We start from the raw sequence: 24,316 nt of genomic DNA on the forward strand, positions 1-24,316 counted from the left end.
ATGGATATATATATGTATATATCTATGTATATGTATATATATGTATATGTATATATCTATGTATATGTATATGTATATCTATGTATATGTATATGTATATATCTATGTATATGTATATGTATATGTATATGTATATATCTATGTATATATCTATGTATATGTATATATCTATGTATATATCTACGTATATGTATATATCTATGTATATGTATATATATATGTATATATCTATGTATATGTATATATATATATATGTATATATCTATGTATATGTATATATCTATGTATATGTATATGTATATATCTATGTATATGTATATATCTATGTATATGTATATCTATGTATATGTATATGTATATATCTATGTATATATCTATGTATATATCTATGTATATATCTATGTATATGTATATATCTATATATCTATGTATATATCTATGTATCTATGTATGTATATATCTATGTATATGTATATATCTATGTATATATCTATGTATATGTATATATATATCTATGTATATATCTATGTCTATGTATATGTATATATCTATGTATATGTATATATCTATGTATATGTATATATCTATGTATATGTATATGTATATATCTATGTATATATATCTATGTATATGTATATATCTATGTATATATCTATGTATATGTATATATCTATGTATATGTATATGTATATATCTATGTATATGTATATGTATATATCTATGTATATGTATATGTATATATCTATGTATATGTATATATCTATGTATATGTATATGTATATATCTATGTATATGTATATGTATATATCTATGTATATGTATGTATATATATATGTATATATCTATGTATATGTGTATATCTATGTATATGTATATGTATATATCTATGTATATGTATATATCTATGTATATGTATATATCTATGTATATGTATATGTATATATCTATGTATATATCTATGTATATATCTATGTATATATCTATGTATATGTATATGTATATGTATATATCTATGTATATGTATATATCTATGTATATGTATATATCTATGTATATGTATATATCTATGTATATATCTATGTATATGTATATGTATATATCTATGTATATGTATATATCTATGTCTATGTATATGTATATATCTATGTATATGTATATATCTATGTATATGTATATATCTATGTATATGTATATGTATATATCTATGTATATGTATATATCTATGTATATGTATATATCTATGTATATATCTATGTATATGTATATATCTATGTATATGTATATGTATATATCAATGTATATGTATATGTCTATGTCTATGTATATGTATATATCTATGTATATGTATATATCTATGTATATGTATATATCTATGTATATGTATATATCTATGTATATGTATATGTCTATGTATATGTATATATCTATGTATATATCTATGTATATGTATATATCTATGTATATGTATATATCTATGTATATGTATATATCTATGTATATGTATATGTATATGTATATATCTATGTATATGTATATATCTATGTATATATCTATGTATATGTATATATCTATGTATATGTATATATATATATGTATATGTATATGTATATATATATGTCTATGTCTATGTATATGTCTATGTATATATCTATGTATATGTATATATATATGTATATGTATATATCTATGTATATGTATATGTATATGTATATGTCTATGTATATGTATATATCTATGTATATATCTATGTATATATCTATGTATATGTATATATCTATGTATATGTATATATCTATGTATATATCTATGTATATGTATATATCTATGTATATATATCTATGTATATGTATATATATGTATATATCTATGTATATATATGTATATATCTATGTATATGTATATATATGTATATATCTATGTATATGTATATGTATATATCTATGTATATGTATATGTATATGTATATGTATATGTATATGTATATGTCTATGTATATGTATATATCTATGTATATGTATATGTCTATGTATATGTCTATGTCTATGTATATGTATATATCTATGTATATATCTTTGTATATGTGTATATATCTATGTATATGTGTATATATCTATTTATATGTGTATATATCTATATATGTGTATATATCTATGTATATGTATATCTATGTCTATGTATATGTATATGTATATATCTATGTAAATGTATATGTATATGTCTATGTCTCTGTATATGTATATATCTATGTCTATGTATATGTATATGTATATATCTATGTCTATATCTACGTATATGTATATATCTATGTATATGTATATGTATATATCTATGTATATGTATATGTATATATCTATGTATATGTATATGTATATGTCTATGTATATGTATATGTATATATCTATGTATATGTATATATCTATGTATATGTATATGTATATGTATATGTATATATATATATCTATGTATATGTATATATATATGTATATATCTATGTATATGTATATGTATATATCTATGTATATGTATATGTATATATCTATGTATATGTATATGTATATATCTATGTATATGTATATGTATATATCTATGTATATATCTATGTCTCTGTATATATCTATGTCTCTGTATATATCTATGTATATATCTATGTATATGTATATGTATATATCTATGTATATGTGTATATATCTATGTATATGTGTATATATCTATGTATATGTATATATCTATGTATATGTATATATCTATGTATATGTATGTATCTATGTCTATATCTATGTATATGTATAAGTCTATGTTTTTGCGTCTGGCTCCGCATGGGAGGGACTAAAACAAGTAGCTGTGTGTTGTCGGACACCCCGCCCCCTCCACACGTGTGTCCGAAAACTTTTTAGAAGACAGTATAAAGCAACTCTGCTTGCAGTTTATGAATCTTAACTTTAACAGTTTCAGTATATGTCGGCGTTATAAAACTATAGTTCGTCTGCTTCTAGAATCACGGAACATAAAATGGCGGACCATTCAGAACGCGATGAATTTACCGAGCTGCCAGATCTAAGCGAATTTCTCCGGGAGGATCCCTACTTAGTGCCCTACCATGAAGACTTATGTCGCAGGTAGGGTAACAACGTTGTTCACTGCACAGTGCACGATGTAGATTTTAAACCAACGCATGCCACTTAGGCCTAGCTTGCAATTTTGCGACGCACTTTCTATAATGGCAGGATAGGCTACTATTTAATAGAGCTGGCAGGCCAGTCTCTACAACAGTCCAATGTATTTAGGTTACTATATTCTATCTCATCAATACCAGAATGTAGTCAATGCCCTGTTGTAACTTTCAGTGCAATGTAACAACTTTCAGCTACATTTGACATTGAGGGGGGGAAGGTGACTAGTTATTGCAGTAAGTCCGAGAGGAGGAGGCGAAACGAGAGGTTTTACTCAGCCAAAAAATCTGTCCAGGAAAAATAAGACTACGATTTTTAGAATTTTTGTATCGAGGTTAATGAATTTCGACTTTTGGTCAACAAACGATTGCATTTCTAATTTAGGTTTATTTGATCAAATATGAGTTGGTTATAATGGTTAAGGTGTTAGGAATTCACTGGCATTTCAGAAACTTGTAAAACAAACTACTTTTATATTAGAATTGTGCTTGTCGACATAGCGATAGAGGACTCATCATGGATATAACCCGTTTTAATGGACTTTGCCATTGAGGGCTTCCACCATTTTAAAGTAGTCAACTGGGTGGGGATTCCTATGAGTTGGGAGCCATCAGCCAATGAAGAAGAAAATTGACCATTTAAAAAAATGGATGGAGACACTGGAATGGAGACACTGGAATGGAGACACTGGAATGGAGACACTGCCCATGCTGTCACAGCACAGAAGTAAAGATCAGACCTATCACTAAATCTGCCCTCTTATTGGCTAGAATGGTCCCACCTCCCGCCTGGCTCGTTGTTGTTAGTGCGTTCAAATCGACTGTCTTGTCAATATAATAGGCATTCTTTGAGTGAGTTAAAACTTTTAACTAGTGCACACCCCAAGCTGGAACAATTCATGAAAATCATCCCCTCCCTCGTAGCTCAGTTCGATCATGTTAGCATGTGTGATTCATGTTAATGTTTAGTGTGATTGGGGTCAGAGTGATAATGGCTGCCTTCCAAATGGCACCCTATTCCCTATATAGGGCACTACTTTAGACCAGAGCCCTATGGCACCCTATTCCCTATATAGTGCACTACTTTAGACCAGATTCCTATGGTACCCTATTCCCTATATAGTACACTACTTTAGACCAGAGCCCTATTCCCTATATAGTGCACTACTTTAGACCAGAGCCCTATGGCACCCTATTCCCTATATAGTGCACTACTTTAGACCAGATTCCTATGGTACCCTATTCCCTATATAGTACACTACTTTAGACCAGAGCCCTATGGCACCCTATTCCCTATATAGTGCACTACTTTAGACCAGATTCCTATGGTACCCTATTCCCTATATAGGGCACTACTTTAGACCAGAGCCCCTATTCCCTATATAGTGCACTACTTTAGACCAGAGTTCTATTGGTACCCTATTCCCTATAAGGTCCTGGGGGCTGACTGTGTCTCGCCCCTCATACCCTAGCCATGTCGCCATTCATTCTTTTTAATGGAATATAATATGTGATCATAATTAGGAATGCACAATATATATCGGTGAACATATCGGTATCGGCCGATGTCTAGTTTAACGCAGATGTGAAAAACCGATGTCAAAGCTGCCGTGCATACCTAATATAACGTAGGTAGATGACGTATTGACGCCACATACATTTTTTGCGCTACACGTGCAACACAGCGTTCCTAACCTCGCCCACAATGTCTGCTGTGTGGATCGAGGAGTCAACAAGTCCAGCAGTCATTTGAAAAGAGTAAGAACATTTCAGCGAGACGACTTAAAGGCGAAATCCATTAACGACAAGATAATGGAATTCATTGCCCTTGAAAATCAACTGTTCTCTGTCGTGGGTGATGTTGGCTTTCGCCGAGACTGGACGAGTACCGGTACACACTACCAAGTGTGCTATTTTTCAGATGTTGCCCTACCGGAGTTACACAGTAATAGCGTCACTGCTATTAGCTTCACGACATACATACTATGGAACTCCGTTTGGGTCTTTGCGCGTCTAAAAAAAGATACAGTAGCTCTGTCAAAGCTGGATAATAAAGTCTGCGAACACCGGCCACGAACAATATGTTTACCGCGTTGGTAATAAAGCATCATCTGTTCGACCTCAACTTCAACAAGATTTAGCTTGGTACCTAGCTAACACCAACACAACCAGCCTGAAAACAAGGATCAGTGAGAAACTGATTTAGCTTGGTACCTAGCTAACACCAACACAACCAGCCTGAAAACAATGACCAGTAGAAACTGATTTAGCTTGGTACCTAGCTAACACCAACACAACCAGCCTGAAAACAAGGATCAGTGAGAAACTGATTTAGCTTGGTACCTAGCTAACACCAACACAACCAGCCTGAAAACAAGGATCAGTGAGAAACTGATTTAGCTTGGTACCTAGCTAACACCAACACAACCAGCCTGAAAACAATGACCAGTAGAAACTGCAGTCATTTTCATTATTCTTAGCAATGATTTAGGAATCCTTCTGAGTAAGTATTAGCTAGGTTGCCACTTGTTGTTTGCCTAGTGAAATTGAACTTCAGTTCATGAAAATAAATGGCTATCCAGCTACTTAACCCTGTTGCCCAAAGCTAAAGTTATAAGCAGCTGGCTTGACAGTGATGCAAATAGTAGAAATATGCCATACTTTTATTTTGAAGGCTAACCGCAAATTCCACTGTTGTGGCTAATCCTTATTGTGGCTAGCTTCACATAGATGGCCACCATTAATCAAATGAGAACTGTTTTATAAACGAGTGTTATTTTACATGACACCTAGCTAACTAGCTAACTAGCTAACTATCGCTACTGAAACAGATTGTCGTTTTGCTGTGTTTTTTAGGGAAGAACATTGTGTGCATCCATGAGCTAGCTAGCTAGCTTTTGTTTTAAAATGAGCAGCACTGTAGGTGCGCGAGACAACTTTACCAGCATCATAGCGTACGTATCGATGAACTGTTGTGACATATGAAATACGAGCGATAGTGTAATCATTGTGTAAAAAACAAAATGTATGACCATGTTTAATTATTATGTGACATGCAGTCATATTCAGGTCCTGATTGGTCAACAAGCTTAATTGACACGTCAAATAGTGTTAAATAGTATATATTTTTTGACACACAATGTCCCAAACGGCGTTCCAAAGAAATCCTGGTTGAGAATGAAACGACTGAAGAAATGAACGGCAAAACAGCACATCAAGTAAGTGAAATAAATAGGTTGTGATGATGTTTTACTGGTAATGGGGACATAGGTAAATGCCAACAAAATAACTTTTTGGTCAGTGTGGTGTTTGTGTGTAACATTTTATTTAACTATGCAAGTCAGTTAAGAACACATTCTTATTTACAATGCTGTCCTGGCGCTGGGCCCGGCGAGACCCGGATGGAGCCTGGATTCGAACCGGGGACTGTAGTGACGCCTCTTGCACTGAGATGCAGTGCCTTAGATCGCTACTTCCGTGTGTGTGTGATAACTATTTAACTGTACTAGAATGCTTAAAAGGCCGCTAAAAGTTTAAATATATATATTTTTTTGGCGGGGGGGGTGGGTGGGCAGGGAAAATGTTGGATATCGGTATCGGCCAAAAATGTCCCTTCGGTGCATCCACCAATCATAATATGTAGTATGATTGGGATTAGAATACTAATGGTGTAATCAATCAGGGATTTATATCTAGATTAGACGTAACAGAGTCGTTATACAACAGGGACTCTGCAAGTCGTATTTCAGACATGAACCAGAGCAAGACAAAAGGGTTCAATGGTTACAGCGCTGGATTGGTCAGATAAAATGTGTGTATTGGGGGTGTTACCAGTTAAACATCTCTGCTGTTTCATTCATCATCTCTGTGGACTAGAGATTGAAAGGATTGAAAGCGTATGTCCATGTTTGTTTTCTACAGGAATCCAGACCTGTTGTACACTAGATGTCTAGGCTGTGTGCTGCGCATAGAAACATGTTTGATGTTGTCAGTGCTGTTTGAAAAGGTTATGGTTTTTAAAGGGCTGCAGTGTTTTAATTTGTATTTTTTTACCTTTTTATTTTAACGAGGCAAGTCGGTTTAAGAACAAATTCTTATTTTCAATGACAGCCTAGGAACAGTGGGTTAACTGCCTGTTCAGGGGCAGAATGACAGATTTGTACCAATTGCACGCTGGTCAGCTAGTCTACCCTCTATCCTCTCTAGACTGGTCAGCTAGACTTCCCTCTATCCTCTCTAGACTGGTCAGCTAGACTTCCCTCTATCCTCTCTAGACTGGTCAGCTAGACTTCCCTCTATCCTCTCTAGACTGGTCAGCTGGTCTTCCCTCTATCCTCTCTAGACTGGTCAGCTAGACTTCCCTCTATCCTCTCTAGACTGGTCAGCTAGTCTACCCTCAATCCTCTCTAGACTGGTCAGCTAGACTTCCCTCTATCCTCTCTAGACTGGTCAGCTAGACTTCCCTCTATCCTCTCTAGACTGGTCAGCTAGTCTTCCCTCAATCCTCTCTAGACTGGTCTAGACTTCCCTCTATCCTCTCTGGACTGGTCAGCTGGTCTTCCCTCTATCCTCTCTAGACTGGTCAGCTAGTCTTCCCTCTATCCTCTCTGGACTGGTCAGCTAGTCTTCCCTCTATCCTCTCTGGACTGGTCAGCTGGTCTATCCTCTCTGGACTGGTCAGCTGGTCTTCCCTCTATCCTCTCTAGACTGGTCAGCTGGTCTATCCTCTCTGGACTGGTCAGCTGGTCTTCCCTCTATCCTCTCTAGACTGGTCAGCTGGTCTATCCTCTCTGGACTGGTCAGCTGGTCTTCCCTCTATCCTCTCTAGACTGGTCAGCTGGTCTATCCTCTCTGGACTGGTCAGCTGGTCTATCCTCTCTGGACTGGTCAGCTGGTCTTCCCTCTATCCTCTCTAGACTGGTCAGCTAGTCTTCCCTCTATCCTCTCTAGACTGATCAGCTAGACTTCCCTCATCCTCTCTAGACTGGTCAGCTAGTCTTCCCTCTATCCTCTCTAGACTGGTCAGCTAGTCTTCCCTCTATCCTCTCTAGACTGATCAGCTAGACTTCCCTCTATCCTCTCTAGACTGGTCAGCTAGACTTCCCTCTATCCTCTCTAGACTGGTCAGCTAGACTTCCCTCTATCCTCTCTAGACTGGTCAGCTAGACTTCCCTCTATCCTCTCTAGACTGATCAGCTAGACTTCCCTCTATCCTCTCTAGACTGGTCAGCTAGTCTACCCTCTATTCTTCTAGACTGGTCAGCTAGACTTCCCTCTATCCTCTCTAGACTGGTCAGCTAGACTTCCCTCTATCCTCTCTAGACTGATCAGCTAGACTTCCCTCTATCCTCTCTAGACTGGTCAGCTAGTCTACCCTCTATTCTCTCTAGACTGGTCAGCTAGACTTCCCTCTATCCTCTCTAGACTGGTCAGCTAGTCTTCCCTCTATCCTCTCTGGACTGGTCAGCTAGTCTTCCCTCTATCCTCTCTGGACTGGTCAGCTAGTCTTCCCTCTATCCTCTCTAGACTGGTCAGCTAGTCTTCCCTCTATCCTCTCTAGACTGGTCAGCTAGACTTCCCTCTATCCTCTCTAGACTGATCAGCTAGACTTCCCTCTATCCTCTCTAGACTGGTCAGCTAGTCTTCCCTCTATCCTCTCTGGACTGGTCAGCTAGTCTTCCCTCTATCCTCTCTGGACTGGTCAGCTAGTCTTCCCTCTATCCTCTCTGGACTGGTCAGCTAGTCTTCCCTCTATCCTCTCTGGACTGGTCAGCTAGTCTTCCCTCTATCCTCTCTAGACTGGTCAGCTAGACTTCCCTCTATCCTCTCTAGACTGATCAGCTAGACTTCCCTCTATCCTCTCTGGACTGGTCAGCTAGACTTCCCTCTATCCTCTCTGGACTGGTCAGCTAGTCTTCCCTCTATCCTCTCTGGACTGGTCAGCTAGTCTTCCCTCTATCCTCTCTGGACTGGTCAGCTAGTCTTCCCTCTATCCTCTCTGGACTGGTCAGCTAGTCTTCCCTCTATCCTCTCTAGACTGGTCAGCTAGTCTTCCCTCTATCCTCTCTAGACTGGTCAGCTGGATCCTCTCTGGACTGGTCAGCTGGTCTATCCTCTCTGGACTGGTCAGCTGGTCTTCCCTCTCTGGACTGGTCAGCTGGTCTTCCCTCTATCCTCTCTAGACTGGTCAGCTAGTCTTCCCTCTATCCTCTCTAGACTGGTCAGCTGGTCTATCCTCTCTGGACTGGTCAGCTGGTCTATCCTCTCTGGACTGGTCAGCTGGTCTATCCTCTCTGGACTGGTCAGCTGGTCTATCCTCTCTGGACTGGTCAGCTAGTCCATCCTCTCTAGACTGGTCAGCTAGTCCATCCTCTCTAGACTGGTCAGCTAGTCCATCCTCTCTAGACTGGTCAGCTAGTCCATCCTCTCTAGACTGGTCAGCTCAGCTCTATGATTTCCTGTCCCTGGGAGATGGGGAGAGATCAGGCTTTTGGAGGTTTTTGTCTGTGTGCACTCCCGAGCCATTTGAGAGAGAGAGAGTATTCCTCTGCTGTGGGTGTGAGACTGTCACCCAGGCCTATACACACACACACACCACGTGTGTGTGGACTGTCACCCTGTCCCAGTACAATTGGGAGGTGTGGAAGTTAGTTAATTGCGTGGGAAGGTTTGAGGAGCGACGCAGAGATCTCTACTGTCTGAGGTGTGTGTGTGTGTGCAGGTACTCAGGGCTTGTTAAGTCACTAATGTCAGCAGCCCAGAGACAGGATGCTGGGAGACGGCGGGATGGGAACGGAAGATGGGAGTGGGTGTTAGTCATTAGCCAGCTGTTGTCAGCACACGTCTCCTCTTTCTGTCACCGGGGAGGTGTGTGTGTGTGTGTGTGTGTGTGTGTGTGTGTGTGTGTGCGCCCGACTAAAACAAACCTTGGTCGGCCGAGAGGCGTCTTTCCTTTTGACCAATCGAACGAAGTCTCAAAGTGGAATTCTTTATTTTTTTTAAACTTTGCAAATAAATGAAAAGATGTGTCTTGAGTCCTCTTTTTGTTATTGGAAGCCTAAGTAAGTTCAGGAGGGAAGCCTAAGTAAGTTCAGGAGGGAAGCCTAAGTAAGTTCAGGAGGGAAGCCTAAGTAAGTTCAGGAGGGAAGCCTAAGTAAGTTCAGGAGGGAAGCCTAAGTAAGTTCAGGAGGAAGCCTAAGTAAGTTCAGGAGGGAAGCCTAAGTAAGTTCAGGAGGAAGCCTAAGTAAGTTCAGGAGGAAGCCTAAGTAAGTTCAGGAGGGAAGCCTAAGTAAGTTCAGGAGGGAAGCCTAAGTAAGTTCAGGAGGGAAGCCTAAGTAAGTTCAGGAGGTAAGCCTAAGTAAGTTCAGGAGGTAAGCCTAAGTAAGTTCAGGAGGGAAGCCTAAGTAAGTTCAGGAGGGAAGCCTAAGTAAGTTCAGGACTTTGCTTAAGTCACATAATAAGTTGCATGGACTCACTATGTGTGCTATAGTGGTTTCACATGATTCTTCTGTACCCCACACATCAGTCGTATGGTGCTTTTCAAACCGATTCAACCACAAAGAACTGAGGTGTTCCAACGCCTCTCAGACATTGAATATCCCTTTGAGCATGGTGAAGTTATTAATTACACTTTAGCTGGTGTATCAATACACCCAGTCACTACAAAGATACAGGCGTCCTTCCTAACTCAGTTGCCGGAGAGGAAGGAAACTGCTCAGGGATTTCACCATGAGGCCAATGGTGACTTTAAAACAGTATCACAGTGTAATGATAACTGAGGATGGATCAACAACATTGTAGTTTCTCCACAATACTAACCTAAATGACAGAGTGAAGAGAAGGAAACCTGTACAGAATAAAACAATTCCAAAACATGCCTCCTGTTTGTAAAACTGCAAACAAATGTGGCAAAGCAATTAACTTTTTGTCCTGAATACAAAGTGTGATGTTTGGGGCAAATCCAACACATTACCGAGTACCACTCTTCATATTTTCAAGCATAGTGGTGGCTGCATCATTTGGTCAGTATGCTTGTAATTGTTAAGAACTGGGGAGTTTTCCCAAGATAAAAAGTAAGCTAAGCTTTAGGAAAACCTGGTGGTCTGCTTTCCACCAGACGCTGTGGGTCTATGTTGTGGGGATTAAGGTAGGACAGTACCCACCTACCTACAGGTCTATGTTGTGGGGGTTAAGGCAGGACAGTACCCACCTACCTACAGGTCTATGTTGTGGGGGTTAAGGTAGGACAGTATCCTTCCTGCAGGCTCATCCAGCATGACAATTGCCACCATGCACAGAATGAGCAGTATGGCTGATTTTCTGCAAGACAGGAAAAAAAACCACAACATAGACCTGTAGGTAGGTGGGTACTGTCCTGCCTTAACCCCCACAACATAGACCTGTAGGTAGGTAGGTGGGTACTGTCCTACCTTAACCCCCACAACATAGACCTGTAGGTAGGTAGGTGGGTACTGTCCTACCTTAACCCCCACAACATAGACCTGTAGGTAGGTAGGTGGGTACTGTCCTACCTTAACCCCCACAACATAGACCTGTAGGTAGGTAGGTGGGTACTGTCCTACCTTAACCCCCACAACATAGACCTGTAGGTAGGTAGGTGGGTACTGTCCTACCTTAACCCCCACAACATAGACCTGTAGGTAGGTAGGTGGGTACTGTCCTACCTTAACCCCCACAACATAGACCTGTATCACCATTGGCCTTTTGCTTTATATTGTAATTCACCTTTATAAGAATTGTGTGTGTGTGTGTGTGTCCTGTCTGTTTCTCGGCCTATAATTGTGTGTTATAATTGGGTGGTTTTGGATACACTGCACAGTCCATTGTTTCATAGGTCAGCTTTGATAGATCCCAGCCTCCCATAGACTTATGACTGTACCTGTACCTTTAAAAAAAAAAAAAAGTACCTCTATTTAACTAGGCAAGTCAGTTAAGAACAAATTCTTATTTACAATGACAGCCTAGGAACAGTGGGTTAACTGCCTGTTCAGGGGCAGAATGACAGATTTGTAACTTGTCAGCTCGGGATTTGAACTTACAACCTTTCGGTTACTAGTCCAAAGCTCTAACCACTAGGCTACCCTGCCGCCCTGTCCACACTGTGACTGGATGAGCAGCTGGGTCATCTCATTCAGCATCGTTTCATTTAGCTTTTTTGTGTTCTCGTTTCTAGAGAAAACGATGTCCAATATGAGGGCAGAGTGGAGAAGGGACATGGCTGTGGGGACACATGGAGGGGATAGGAGGGTTTTAGAATCCATCTGAGCCCAGACCTTTAATTGACCACCTTCCTTCCGTTCCTTAGTTAGTATTCTTGTTGTAAGGTTGTTGGAAACAGGTTCTTCTCTCTGTCTCAGGGGACTGCTCCTCTACAAACACTCTTTTAATGGGCTACATGCACACCTACGAATATACACACACACACACACCCACGAATACACGCGTGTGCACATGCACACACCTATGAATATATACAGTTGAAGTTGGAAGTTTACATACACTTAGGTTGGAGTCATTAACTTGTTTTTCAACCACTCCACACATTTCTTGTCAACAAATTATAGTTTTAGCAAGTCTGTTAGGACATCTACTTTGTACATGACACAAGTCATTTTTCCAACAATTGTTTACAGACAGATTATTTCACTTAAAATTCACTGTATCACAATTCCAGTGGGTCAGAAGTTTACATGCACTAAGTTGACTGTGCCTTTAAACAGCTTGGAAAATTCCAGAAAATGATGTCATAGCTTTAGAAGCTTCTGATAGGCTAATTGACATAATTTGGGTCAATTGGGGGTGTACCTGTGGATGTATTTCAAGGCCTACCTTCAAACTCAGTGCCTCTATGCTTGACATCATGGGAAAATTAAAAGAAATCAGCCAAGACCTCAGAAGAAAAATTGTAGACCTCCAAGTCTGGTTCATCCTTGAGAGTAATTTCCAAACACCTGAAGGTACCACGTTCATCTGTACAAACAATAGTACGCAAGTATAAACACCATGGGACCACGCAGCCGTCAAACCGCTCAGGAAGGAGATGCGTTCTGTTTCCTAGAGATGAATGTACTTTAGTGTGAAAATGCACATGGGGACAAAGATTGTACTTTTTGGAGAAATGTCCTCAGGTCTGATGAGACCAAAAATATAACTTTTTGGCTATCTTGACCATCGTTATGTTTGGAGGAAAAAGGGGGATGCTTGCAAGCCGAAGAACACCATCCCAACCGTGAAGCATGGGAGTGGCAGCATCATACTGTGGGGGTGCTTTGCTGCAGGAGGGACTGGTGCACTTCACAAAATAGATGGCGTCATGAGGAGGGAAATGATGTAGATATATTGAAGCAACATCACATGACCTCAATCAGGAAGTTATAGCTTGGTCGCAAATGGGTCTTCTAAATGGACAATGACCCCAAGCATACTTCCAAAGTTGTGGCAAAATGACTTAACCTCTCTAGGGTATGTGAGACGCTAGCATCACACCTGGCCAACATCAAGTGAGATTGCAGAGCACCAAATTTAAATACAGAAATACTCATTATAAAAATTCAGAAAACAAAACATATTTTACATCATCTTTAAACCTAACTTGTGAATCCAACCATGGTGTCAGATTTTTAAAATGCTTTACGGTGAAAGCATATCTTACGAATATTTGAGAATATGGCCCAGTTGACAAATCATTACAAACAGTAACCAGCCAAGCAGAAGAGATAGCAACTCAGAAATAGAGAGAAAATTAATCCCTTGCCTTTGATGATCTTCATATGGTTGCACTCAGAAGACATTCACTTACTCAATAAAGTAAAATGTTCGATAAAGTCTCTTTATACACAAAAACCTCTGTTTTGTTTGCGTTTTCTTCAGTAATCTACAGGCTCAAACGCAGTCAAAACAGGCAGACAAATCCAAATTGTATCCGTAAACGTCATAGAAACATGTCAAACAATGTTTATATTCAATCCTCAGGTTGTTTTTAGCCTAAATGATCTATAATATTTCAACCGGACAATAACGTCCTCAATTTAAAAGGTAAACAAGAAATACACTCTCTCGGTCGTGCACATGAAAAAGCTCTGCCACGTCAGGGTCCACTCATTCAGACTGGTCTTAATCCCTCATAAGATAACAAGGCTGAAACCATTTCTAAAGACTGTTGACATCTAGTGGAAGACATAGGAACTGCACATGGAGTCCCAAGTCAATGGATACTGTAATGGCATTGAATAAACTACAAATCCAAAAAAGAAACTACTTCCTGAATGGATTTGTCATGGGTCCAGGGCTCTGGTCTAAAGTAGTGCACTATATAGGGAATAGGGTACCATAGAGCTCTGGTCTAAAGTAGTGCACTATGTAGGGATCAATTTTGGATGCTGAATGGACTGGATTGATGCTAATTCATCTCCCTTTTCCCCCTGAGTCTGAAACCAGGGTTTTATCCCTCCACTGACTAAAAGGAGGGAGAAGTGGGATCATTTCCCCCTGAGACTGAAACCAGGGTTTTATCCCTCCACTGACTAAAAGGAGGGAGAGCGGGATCATTTGAGCACCACTTAAAAATATATATATATATATATATATTCAATGATTTTAACATGAGGATTAATGTGTCAAGGTGTGTGTCACACTAGGTCAGTGTTTCAGTCCTAGAACCTATAGAAATCTGTCCTACAGTGTATACCCTAACTTAGACTGTGTGTGTGTGTAAGCATGCACAGGCTTGAATGTGAGTGTGTTTGAGTGCATTCTAACACATCTGGCTTAGTGAAAAAAGCCTGAGTAGTATCCTACCAAGCAAGCTAGATCTACTCTGGGTTTTCTAAAGCTAAGCAGCTTCAGTTAGCTTCACATTCCAGACTTCATCCGCACTACGACGGTGGATATTGCTCCTCCGCCTGCCGCTCGTTCTGGCAGGGTTGTAAACTGCTCGTGCATGTCACACGTGGCTAGTATAACTCACAACTCTTTGCATTGAGACAATGCTGAAACATCAATCCAAGAGCCAATCAGAACTCTTCATTGAAGGGGAATGACGCTTGCCGTGTGGTAGCAGAGAGAACAGTCTATGACAAGGGTGGCTTGACAATTTTTAGGGCCTTCCTCTGACACCTCCTGGTATAGAGGTCCTGGATGGCAGGAAGCTTGGCCCCAGTGATGTACTGGGCCGTACGCACTTCCCTCTGTAGTGCCTTCCTCTGACACCGCCCGGTATAGAGGTCCTGGATGGCAGGAAGCTTGGCCCCAGTGATGTACTGGGCCGTTCGCACTACCCTCTGTAAGTGCCTTGCGGTCGGCGGCTGAGCAGTTGCCAGGCAGTGATGCAACCAGTCAGGACTCTCGATGGTGCAGCTGTAGAACCTTTTGAGGATCTCAGGACCCATGACAAATCTTTTCAGTCTCCTGAGAGGGAATAGATTTTGTCGTGCCCTCTTCATGACTGTCTTGGTGTGTTTGGACCATTCTAGTTTGTTGTTGATGTGGACACCAAGGAACTTGAAGCTCTCAACCTGCTCTACTACAGCCCCGTCGATGAGAATGGGGGCGTGCTCTGTCCTCTTTTCCTGTAGTCCACAATCATCTCCTTTGTCTTGATCACGTTGAGGGAGAGGTTGTTGTCCTTGCACCACACGGCCAGGTCTCTGACCTCCTCCCTATAGGCTGTCTCATCGGTGATCAGGCCTGCAACTGTTGTGTCGTCGGCCAAACTTAATGATGGTGTTGGAGTCGTGCCTGGCCGTGCAGTCATGAGTGAACAGGGAGTACAGAGAGGGGACTGAGCACGCAGGGTCCCCCGTGTTGATTATTAGCCTGGCAGATGACCAGAAGTTGGTTCTAGCAGGCAGTTGACCATTAACTCGTATAACTGTCTGTGTGTGTCCCGACTGTCTGTGTGTGTCCCGACTGTGTGTGTGCGTGCAAGTGCTCAGCATAAGTGGGAACTTCTTCAAGACTGGAAAAGCATTCCAGGTGACTACCTCATGATGCTGGTTGAGAGAATGCCAAGAGTATGCAAAGCTGTCAAGGTAAAAGGTGGTTACCTTGAAAAATCTCAAATAAATCAAAATATAACACTTTTTTGGTTACTACATGATTCCATATGTGTTATTTCATAGTTTTGATGTCTTCACTATTATTCTACAATGTAGAAAATAGTACAAACAAAGAAAAACCCTTGAATGAGTAGGTTTGCCCAATCTTTTGACTGGTACTGTATTTAAAGCAGTCTTTTAGGATTCAACACACACACACACACACACACACACACACACACACACACAGGTGATTTTCTTTGTGTGTGTGTGTGTGTTAAGATGCAGGACCAGTTTTACTGTAGCAGATAGTATTTCTGTGTGTGTGTGAATTTCTGGCGTCTCATTTGGGACTTTTCCGTTAGTCAAGTGTTTGTGCTGCTTGCTTAACCAAGGGGAAAATGGCTTTTAGAAACCACTGCTCTTGAATATGGTGTGTGTTGCTGTGCAGTGGACTGTAAAAATAAAATCTATGAAATATTATATTTAGTTTTGTAGCTACTATACCATAGGAAACACTTTTTAACATATTTCTTCTCAGACACACACTGATGGAGGACTGATATACTATATTATTATATACACTGATGGAGGACTGATATACTATATACACTGATGGAGGACTGATATACTATATACACTGATGGAGGACTGATATACTATATACACTGTTGGAGGACTGATATACTATATACACTGTTGGAGGACTGATATACTATATACACTGTTGGAGGACTGATATACTATATACACTGATGGAGGACTGATATACTATATACACTGATGGAGGACTGATATACTATATACACTGATGGAGGACTGATATACTATATACACTGTTGGAGGACTGATATACTATATACACTGTTGGAGGACTGATATACTATATACACTGATGGAGGACTGATATACTATATTACTATATACACTGATGGTGGACTGATATACTATATTACTATATACACTGATGGAGGACTGATATACTATATTATTATATACACTGTTGGAGGACTGATATACTATATACACTGTTGGAGGACTGATATACTATATACACTGTTGGAGGACTGATATACTATATACACTGATGGAGGACTGATACTATATACACTGATGGAGGACTGATAAACTATATACACTGATGGAGGACTGATATACTATATTACTATATACACTGATGGAGGACTGATATACTATATTATTATATACACTGATGGAGGACTGATATACTATATACACTGATGGAGGACTGATATACTATATACACTGATGGAGGACTGATATACTATATACACTGTTGGAGGACTGATATACACTGTTGGAGGACTGATATACTATATACACTGTTGGAGGACTGATATACTATATACACTGTTGGAGGACTGATATACTATATACACTATGGAGGACTGATATACTATATACACTGATATACTATATACACTGATGGAGGACTGATATACTATATACACTGTTGGAGGACTGATATACTATATACACTGTTGGAGGATGATATACTATATACACTGAGGACTGATATACTATATACACTGATGGAGGACTGATATACTATATTACTATCACTGATGGTGGACTGATATACTATATTACTATATACACTGATGGAGGACTGATATACTATATTATTATATACTGTTGGAGGATATATACTATATACACTGTTGGAGGACTGATATACTATATACACTGTTGGAGGACTGATATACTATATTACTATATACACTGATGGAGGACTGATATACTATATACACTGTTGGAGGACTGATATACTATATACACTGATGGAGGACTGATATACTATATACACTGATGGAGGACTGATATACTATATACACTGATGGTGGACTGATATACTATATTACTATATACACTGATGGTGGACTGATATACTATATTACTATATACACTGATGGAGGACTGATATACTATTACTATATACACTGATGGAGGACTGATATACTATATACACTGATGGAGGACTGATATACTATATACACTGATGGAGGACTGATATACTATATTACTATATACACTGATGGAGGACTGATATACTATATACACTGATGGAGGACTGATATACTATATACACTGATGGTGGACTGATTTACTATATACACTGATGGACTGATATACTATATTACTATATACACTGATGGAGGACTGATATACTATTACTATATACACTGATGGAGGACTGATATACTATATACACTGTTGGAGGACTGATATACTATATACACTGTTGGAGGACTGATATACTATATTACTATATACACTGATGGAGGACTGATATACTATATTACTATATACACTGATGGAGGACTGATATAATATATTACTATATACAATGATGGAGGACTGATATACTATATACACTGATGGGAGGACTGGTATACTATTACTATATACACTGATGGAGGACTGGTATACTATTACTATATACACTGATGGAGGACTGATATACTATATTACTATATACACTGATGGAGGACTGATATACTATATTACTATATACACTGATGGAGGACTGATATACTATATACACTGATGGGAGGACTGGTATACTATTACTATATACACTGATGGAGGACTGGTATACTATTACTATATACACTGATGGAGGACTGATACTATATACACTGATGGAGGACTGATATACTATATTACTATATACACTGATGGAGGACTGATATACTATATACACTGATGGAGGACTGATATACTATATACACTGATGGAGGACTGATATACTATATTACTATATACACTGATGGAGGACTGATATACTATTACTATATACACTGATGGAGGACTGATATACTATATACACTGTTGGAGGACTGATATACTATATACACTGTTGGAGGACTGATATACTATATTACTATATACACTGATGGAGGACTGATATACTATATTACTATATACACTGATGGAGGACTGATATACTATATTACTATATACACTGATGGAGGACTGATATAATATATTACTATATACAATGATGGAGGACTGATATACTATATACACTGATGGGAGGACTGGTATACTATTACTATATACACTGATGGAGGACTGGTATACTATTACTATATACACTGATGGAGGACTGATACTATATACACTGATGGAGGACTGATATACTATATTACTATATACACTGATGGAGACTGACTGATGGGAGGACTATTACTATTACTATATACATTGATGGAGGACTGATATACTATATATGATGGAGGACTGATACTATATACATTGATGGAGGACTGATATACTATTACTGATGGAGGACTGATATACTATATACACTGATGGAGGACTGATATACTATATACACTGATGGAGGACTGATATACTATATACACTGATGGAGGACTGATATACTATATACACTGATGGAGGACTGATATACTATACTGATGGAGGACTGATATATATACACTGATGGAGGACTGATATACTATATTACTATATACACTGATGGAGGACTGATATACTATTACTATATACATTGATGGAGGACTGATATACTATTACTATATACATTGATGGAGGACTGATATACTATATTACTATATACACTGATGGAGGACTGATACTATATTATATACACTGATGGAGGACTGATACTATATACACTGATGGAGGACTGATACTATATTACTATATACACTGATGGAGGACTGATATACTATATTACTATATACACTGATGGAGGACTGATATACTATATTACTATATACACTGATGGAGGACTGATATACTATATACACTGATGGAGGACTGATATACTATATTACTATATACACTGATGGAGGATATATATACAATTGTAGTCGGAGGTTTACATTTAGGGGCTTCACAGCAAAGGGGGCGACTATACAGTTGTCTGAAGTTTGCATATACCTTAGCCAAATACATTTAAACTCAGTTTTTCACAATTCCTGACATTTAATCCTAGTAAAAATTCCCTGTCTTAGGTCAATTAGGATCACCACTTTATTTTAAGAATTTGAAATGTCAGAATAATGGTAGAGAGAATTATTTATTTCAGCTTTTTATTTCTTTCATCACATTCCCAGTGGGTCAGAAGTTTACATACACTCAATTAGTATTTGGTAGCATTGCCTTTAAATTGTATAACTTGGGTCAAATGTTTTGGGTTGCCTTCCACAAGCTTCCCACAATAAGTTTGGTGATTTTGGCCCATTCCTCCTGACAGAGCTGGTGTAACTGAGTCAGGTTTGTAGGCCTCCTTGCTCGCACACACTTTTTCACTTCTGCCCACAAATGTTCTATAGGATCGAGGTCAGGGCTTTGTGATGGCCACTCTAATACCTTGACTTTGTTGTCCTTAAGCCAATTTGCCACAACTTTAGAAGTATACCTTGGGGTCATTGTCTATTTGGAAGACCCATTTGTGACCAAGCTTTAACTTCCTGACTGCTGTCTTGAGATGTTCCTTTAATATATCCACGTCATTTTCCCGTCATGATGCCATCTATTTCGTGAAGTGCACCAGTCCCTCCTGCAGCAAAGCACCCCCACAACATGATGCTGTCACCCCCGTGCTTCACGGTTGGGACCGTGTTCTTTGGCTTGCAAGCCTCCCCCTTTTTCCTCCAAACATAATGATGGTCATTATGGCCATTTTTGTTTCAGAGGACATTTCTCCAGATGCAAACTGTAGCCTTGCTTTTTATGGAGCAGTGGCTTCTTTCTTGCTGAGCGGCCTTTCAGGTTATGTGGATATAGGACTTGTTTTTAGTGTGGATATAGATACTTTTGTACCGGTTTCCTCCAGCATCTTCACAAGGTCCTTTGCTGTTGTTCTGGGATTGATTTGCCCTTTTCACACCAACGTACGTTCATCTCTAGGAGACAGAACGCGTCTCCTTCCTGAGCGATATGACGGCTGCGTGGTCCCATGGTGTTTATACTTGCGTACTATTGTTTGTACAGATGAACGTGGTACCTTCAGGCGTTTGGAAATTGCTCCCAAGGATGAACCAGACTTGGAGGTCTACAATTTTTCTTCTGAGGTCTTGGCTGATTTCTTTTTGATTTCCCCATTATGTCAAGCAAAGAGGCACTGAGTTTGAAGGTAGGCCTTGAAATACATCCACAGGTACACCTCCAATTGACTCAAATGATGTCAATTAGCCTATCAGAAGCTTCTAAAGCCATGACATCATTTTCTGGAATTTTCCAAGCTGTTTAAAGGCACAGTCAATTTAGTGTATGTAAACTTCTGACCCACTGGAATTGTGATACAGTGAATTATAAGTGACATAATCTGTCTGTAAACAATTGTTGGAAAAATTACTTGTCATGCACAAAGTAGATGTCCTAACCGACTTGCCAGAACTATAGTTTGTTAACAGAAAAATTTGTGGAGTGGTTGAAAAACGAGATTTAATGACTCCAACCTAAGTGTATGTAAACTTCAGACTTCAACTGTACACTGGTGGGGGACCGACGTACCAGACGCCCTGGTGGGGGACCGACGTACCACCAGTGGAGGACCGACGTACCAGACGCCCTGGTGGGGGACCGACGTACCAGTGGGGACCGACTGCGTGGTGGGGGACAGACGTACCAGACGCCCTGGGGGGGACTGACGTACCAGACGCCCTGGTGTACCAGTGGGGGACCGACGTACCAGACGCCCTGGTGGGGGACCGACGTACCAGACGCCCTGGTGGGGGACCGACGTACCAGGCGCCCTGGTGGGGGACCGACGTACCAGGCGCCCTGGTGGGGGACCGACGTACCAGGCGCCCTGGTGGGGGACCGACGTACCAGGCGCCCTGGTGGGGGACCGACGTACCAGCCTGGTGGGGGACCAACAGACGCCCTGGTGGGGGACCTACCAGGCGCCCTGGTGGGGGACCGACGTACCAGTGGGGGACCCTGGTGGGGGGGACCGACGCCCAGTGGAGGACCGACGTACCAGACTCGCCCTGGTGGGGGACCGACGTACCATGTATATACAACCAGGCCCCTGGAGGACTAGGCAAGATGGAGGAGAGGGATGGGATGTTTGCAACACGAGCACAAATTGGAGGACCGACAACCCCGACGTTCTTCAGGGTGTCACCTTGAGTCTCAATAGATTAATTAAGAGGACCGCAGAACAGTGGAGAGTCTGTCTGTCCTGACACGCTCCTCTCAGAGGAATAATTAAGGTTTAAAGTATGCAGTTTGGCGTCCCCCTAGTCACTAGGCAAGATGGAGGATAGAGGGACTATGCAGTTTAAACGAGCACAAATACCCTAGTCATTATGCAGTTTAAACCCCAGGATACCCTAGTCCTATGCAGTTTAAACGTCCAGGATACTTGAGTCTTATGCAGTTTAAACGTCCAGGAACCCTAGCAGAACAGCAGTTTAAGAGTCTGTCTGTCCTGCCCTAGTCACTATGAGTTTAATCCAGGATTTAGTCACTATGCAGTTTAAACGTCCAGGATACCCTAGTCACTATGCAGTTTAAACGTCCAGGATACCCTAGTCACTATGCAGTTTAAACGTCCAGGATACCCTAGTCACTATGCAGCTTAAATGTCCAGGATACCCTAGTCACTATGCAGCTTAAACATCCAGGATACCCTAGTCACTATGCAGCTTAAACATCCAGGATACCCTAGTCACTATGCGGTTTTGAGAGTGCAAAGCTTAAGTATAACAAAATATAATTTCCTGAAGTAAATGTGGTGTGTTGCTAGTCTTGAAGTATTAATGGTTGTAAAATATTAGTTGTGGTAGAAATTACACCACTTTTTAAAATTCATATTTATGCCTCTAACTTTCTCACTCATAATTATTCAGAATTTATTAAGGATTATTCATAATTATGATAGCGTCGATATTAGTATGGACGTATTTAGAATCACATTATTTTCTTATTTACAATAAAAGTGACTCCAAAATGACAATACGTTATTTACCGTTCATTTCTATTGGGCACAAAATAATCTGAAACACAAACGAAACAAATAGCAGATGAATTGTACACGTTTTTAGTCACAAGCTATGCATGCTATGAAATGTGAGACCAAGTACTTCACTTTTTACTCATTTAGTCCCAAATGCTTTTGGTCCACTAAAATGGGAGGAGGAACTATGTACATAAAGGGCTGTAATTTCTCAACGGTTCAGCTGATATGGATGAAACTACCATCAAATTAAAGCTGTCGGTTTACACATCTAAAGTAGTGTACTATATAGGGAATAGGGTGCCATAGGGCTCTGGTCTAAAGTAGTGCACTATATAGGGAATAGGGTGCCATAGGGCTCTGGTCTAAAGTAGTGCACTATATAGGGAATAGGGTTCCATAGGGGTCTGGTCTAAAGTAGTGTACTATATAGGGAATAGGGTTCCATAGGGGTCTGGTCTAAAGTAGTGTACTATATAGGGAATAGGGTGCCATAGGACTCTGGTCTAAGGTAGTGTACTATATAGGGAATAGGGTGCCATAGGGCTCTGGTCTAGGGTGCCATAGGGGCTCTGGTAGTGTACTATATAGGGAATAGGGTGCCATAGGGCTCTGGTCTAAGGTAGTGTACTATATAGGGAATAGGGTTCCATAGGGCTCTGGTCTAAAGTAGTGCACTAGGGAATATATAGGGAATAGGGTGCCATAGGGCTCTGGTCTAAAGGGTAGTGCACTATATATAGGGAATAGGGTGCCATAGGGCTCTGGTCTAAAGTAGTGCACTATATAGGGAATAGGGTTCCATAGGGCTCTGGTCTAAAGTAGTGCACTATATAGGGAATGGTGCCATAGGGCTCTGGTCTAAAGTAGTGCACTATATAGGGAATAGGGTTCCATAGGGCTCTGGTCTAAAAGGTAGTGTACTATATAGGGAATAGGGTTCCATAGGGCTCTGGTCTAAAGTAGGGAATAGGGTTCCATAGGGCTCTGGTCTAAAGTAGTGCACTATATATAGGGAATAGGGTGCCATAGGGCTCTGGTCTAAAGTAGTGCACTATATATAGGGAATAGGGTGCCATAGGGCTCTGGTCTAAAGTAGTGCACTATATAGGGAATAGGGTTCCATAGGGCTCT

The 24,316-nt window shown here is 39.9% G+C and overlaps 1 protein-coding gene across 1 annotated transcript in view; it reads left to right on the forward strand.

Annotated features, from left to right (window-relative positions):
* The first annotated feature begins 2,848 nt into the window (after positions 1-2,848).
* Positions 2,849-24,316, forward strand: part of gbe1a (glucan (1,4-alpha-), branching enzyme 1a) — a 174,717-nt gene continuing 153,249 nt past the window's right edge. The window contains exon 1 of the mRNA XM_042311035.1: positions 2,849-3,116. Within this exon, the coding sequence (XP_042166969.1) occupies positions 3,010-3,116 (107 nt within the window). The 5' untranslated portion in view covers positions 2,849-3,009. The remainder of the gene's footprint in view (positions 3,117-24,316) is intronic.

The sequence above is a fragment of the Oncorhynchus tshawytscha genome, linkage group LG33, assembly GCF_018296145.1.
Source record: "Oncorhynchus tshawytscha isolate Ot180627B linkage group LG33, Otsh_v2.0, whole genome shotgun sequence".
NCBI classification, from domain to species: domain Eukaryota; kingdom Metazoa; phylum Chordata; class Actinopteri; order Salmoniformes; family Salmonidae; genus Oncorhynchus; species Oncorhynchus tshawytscha.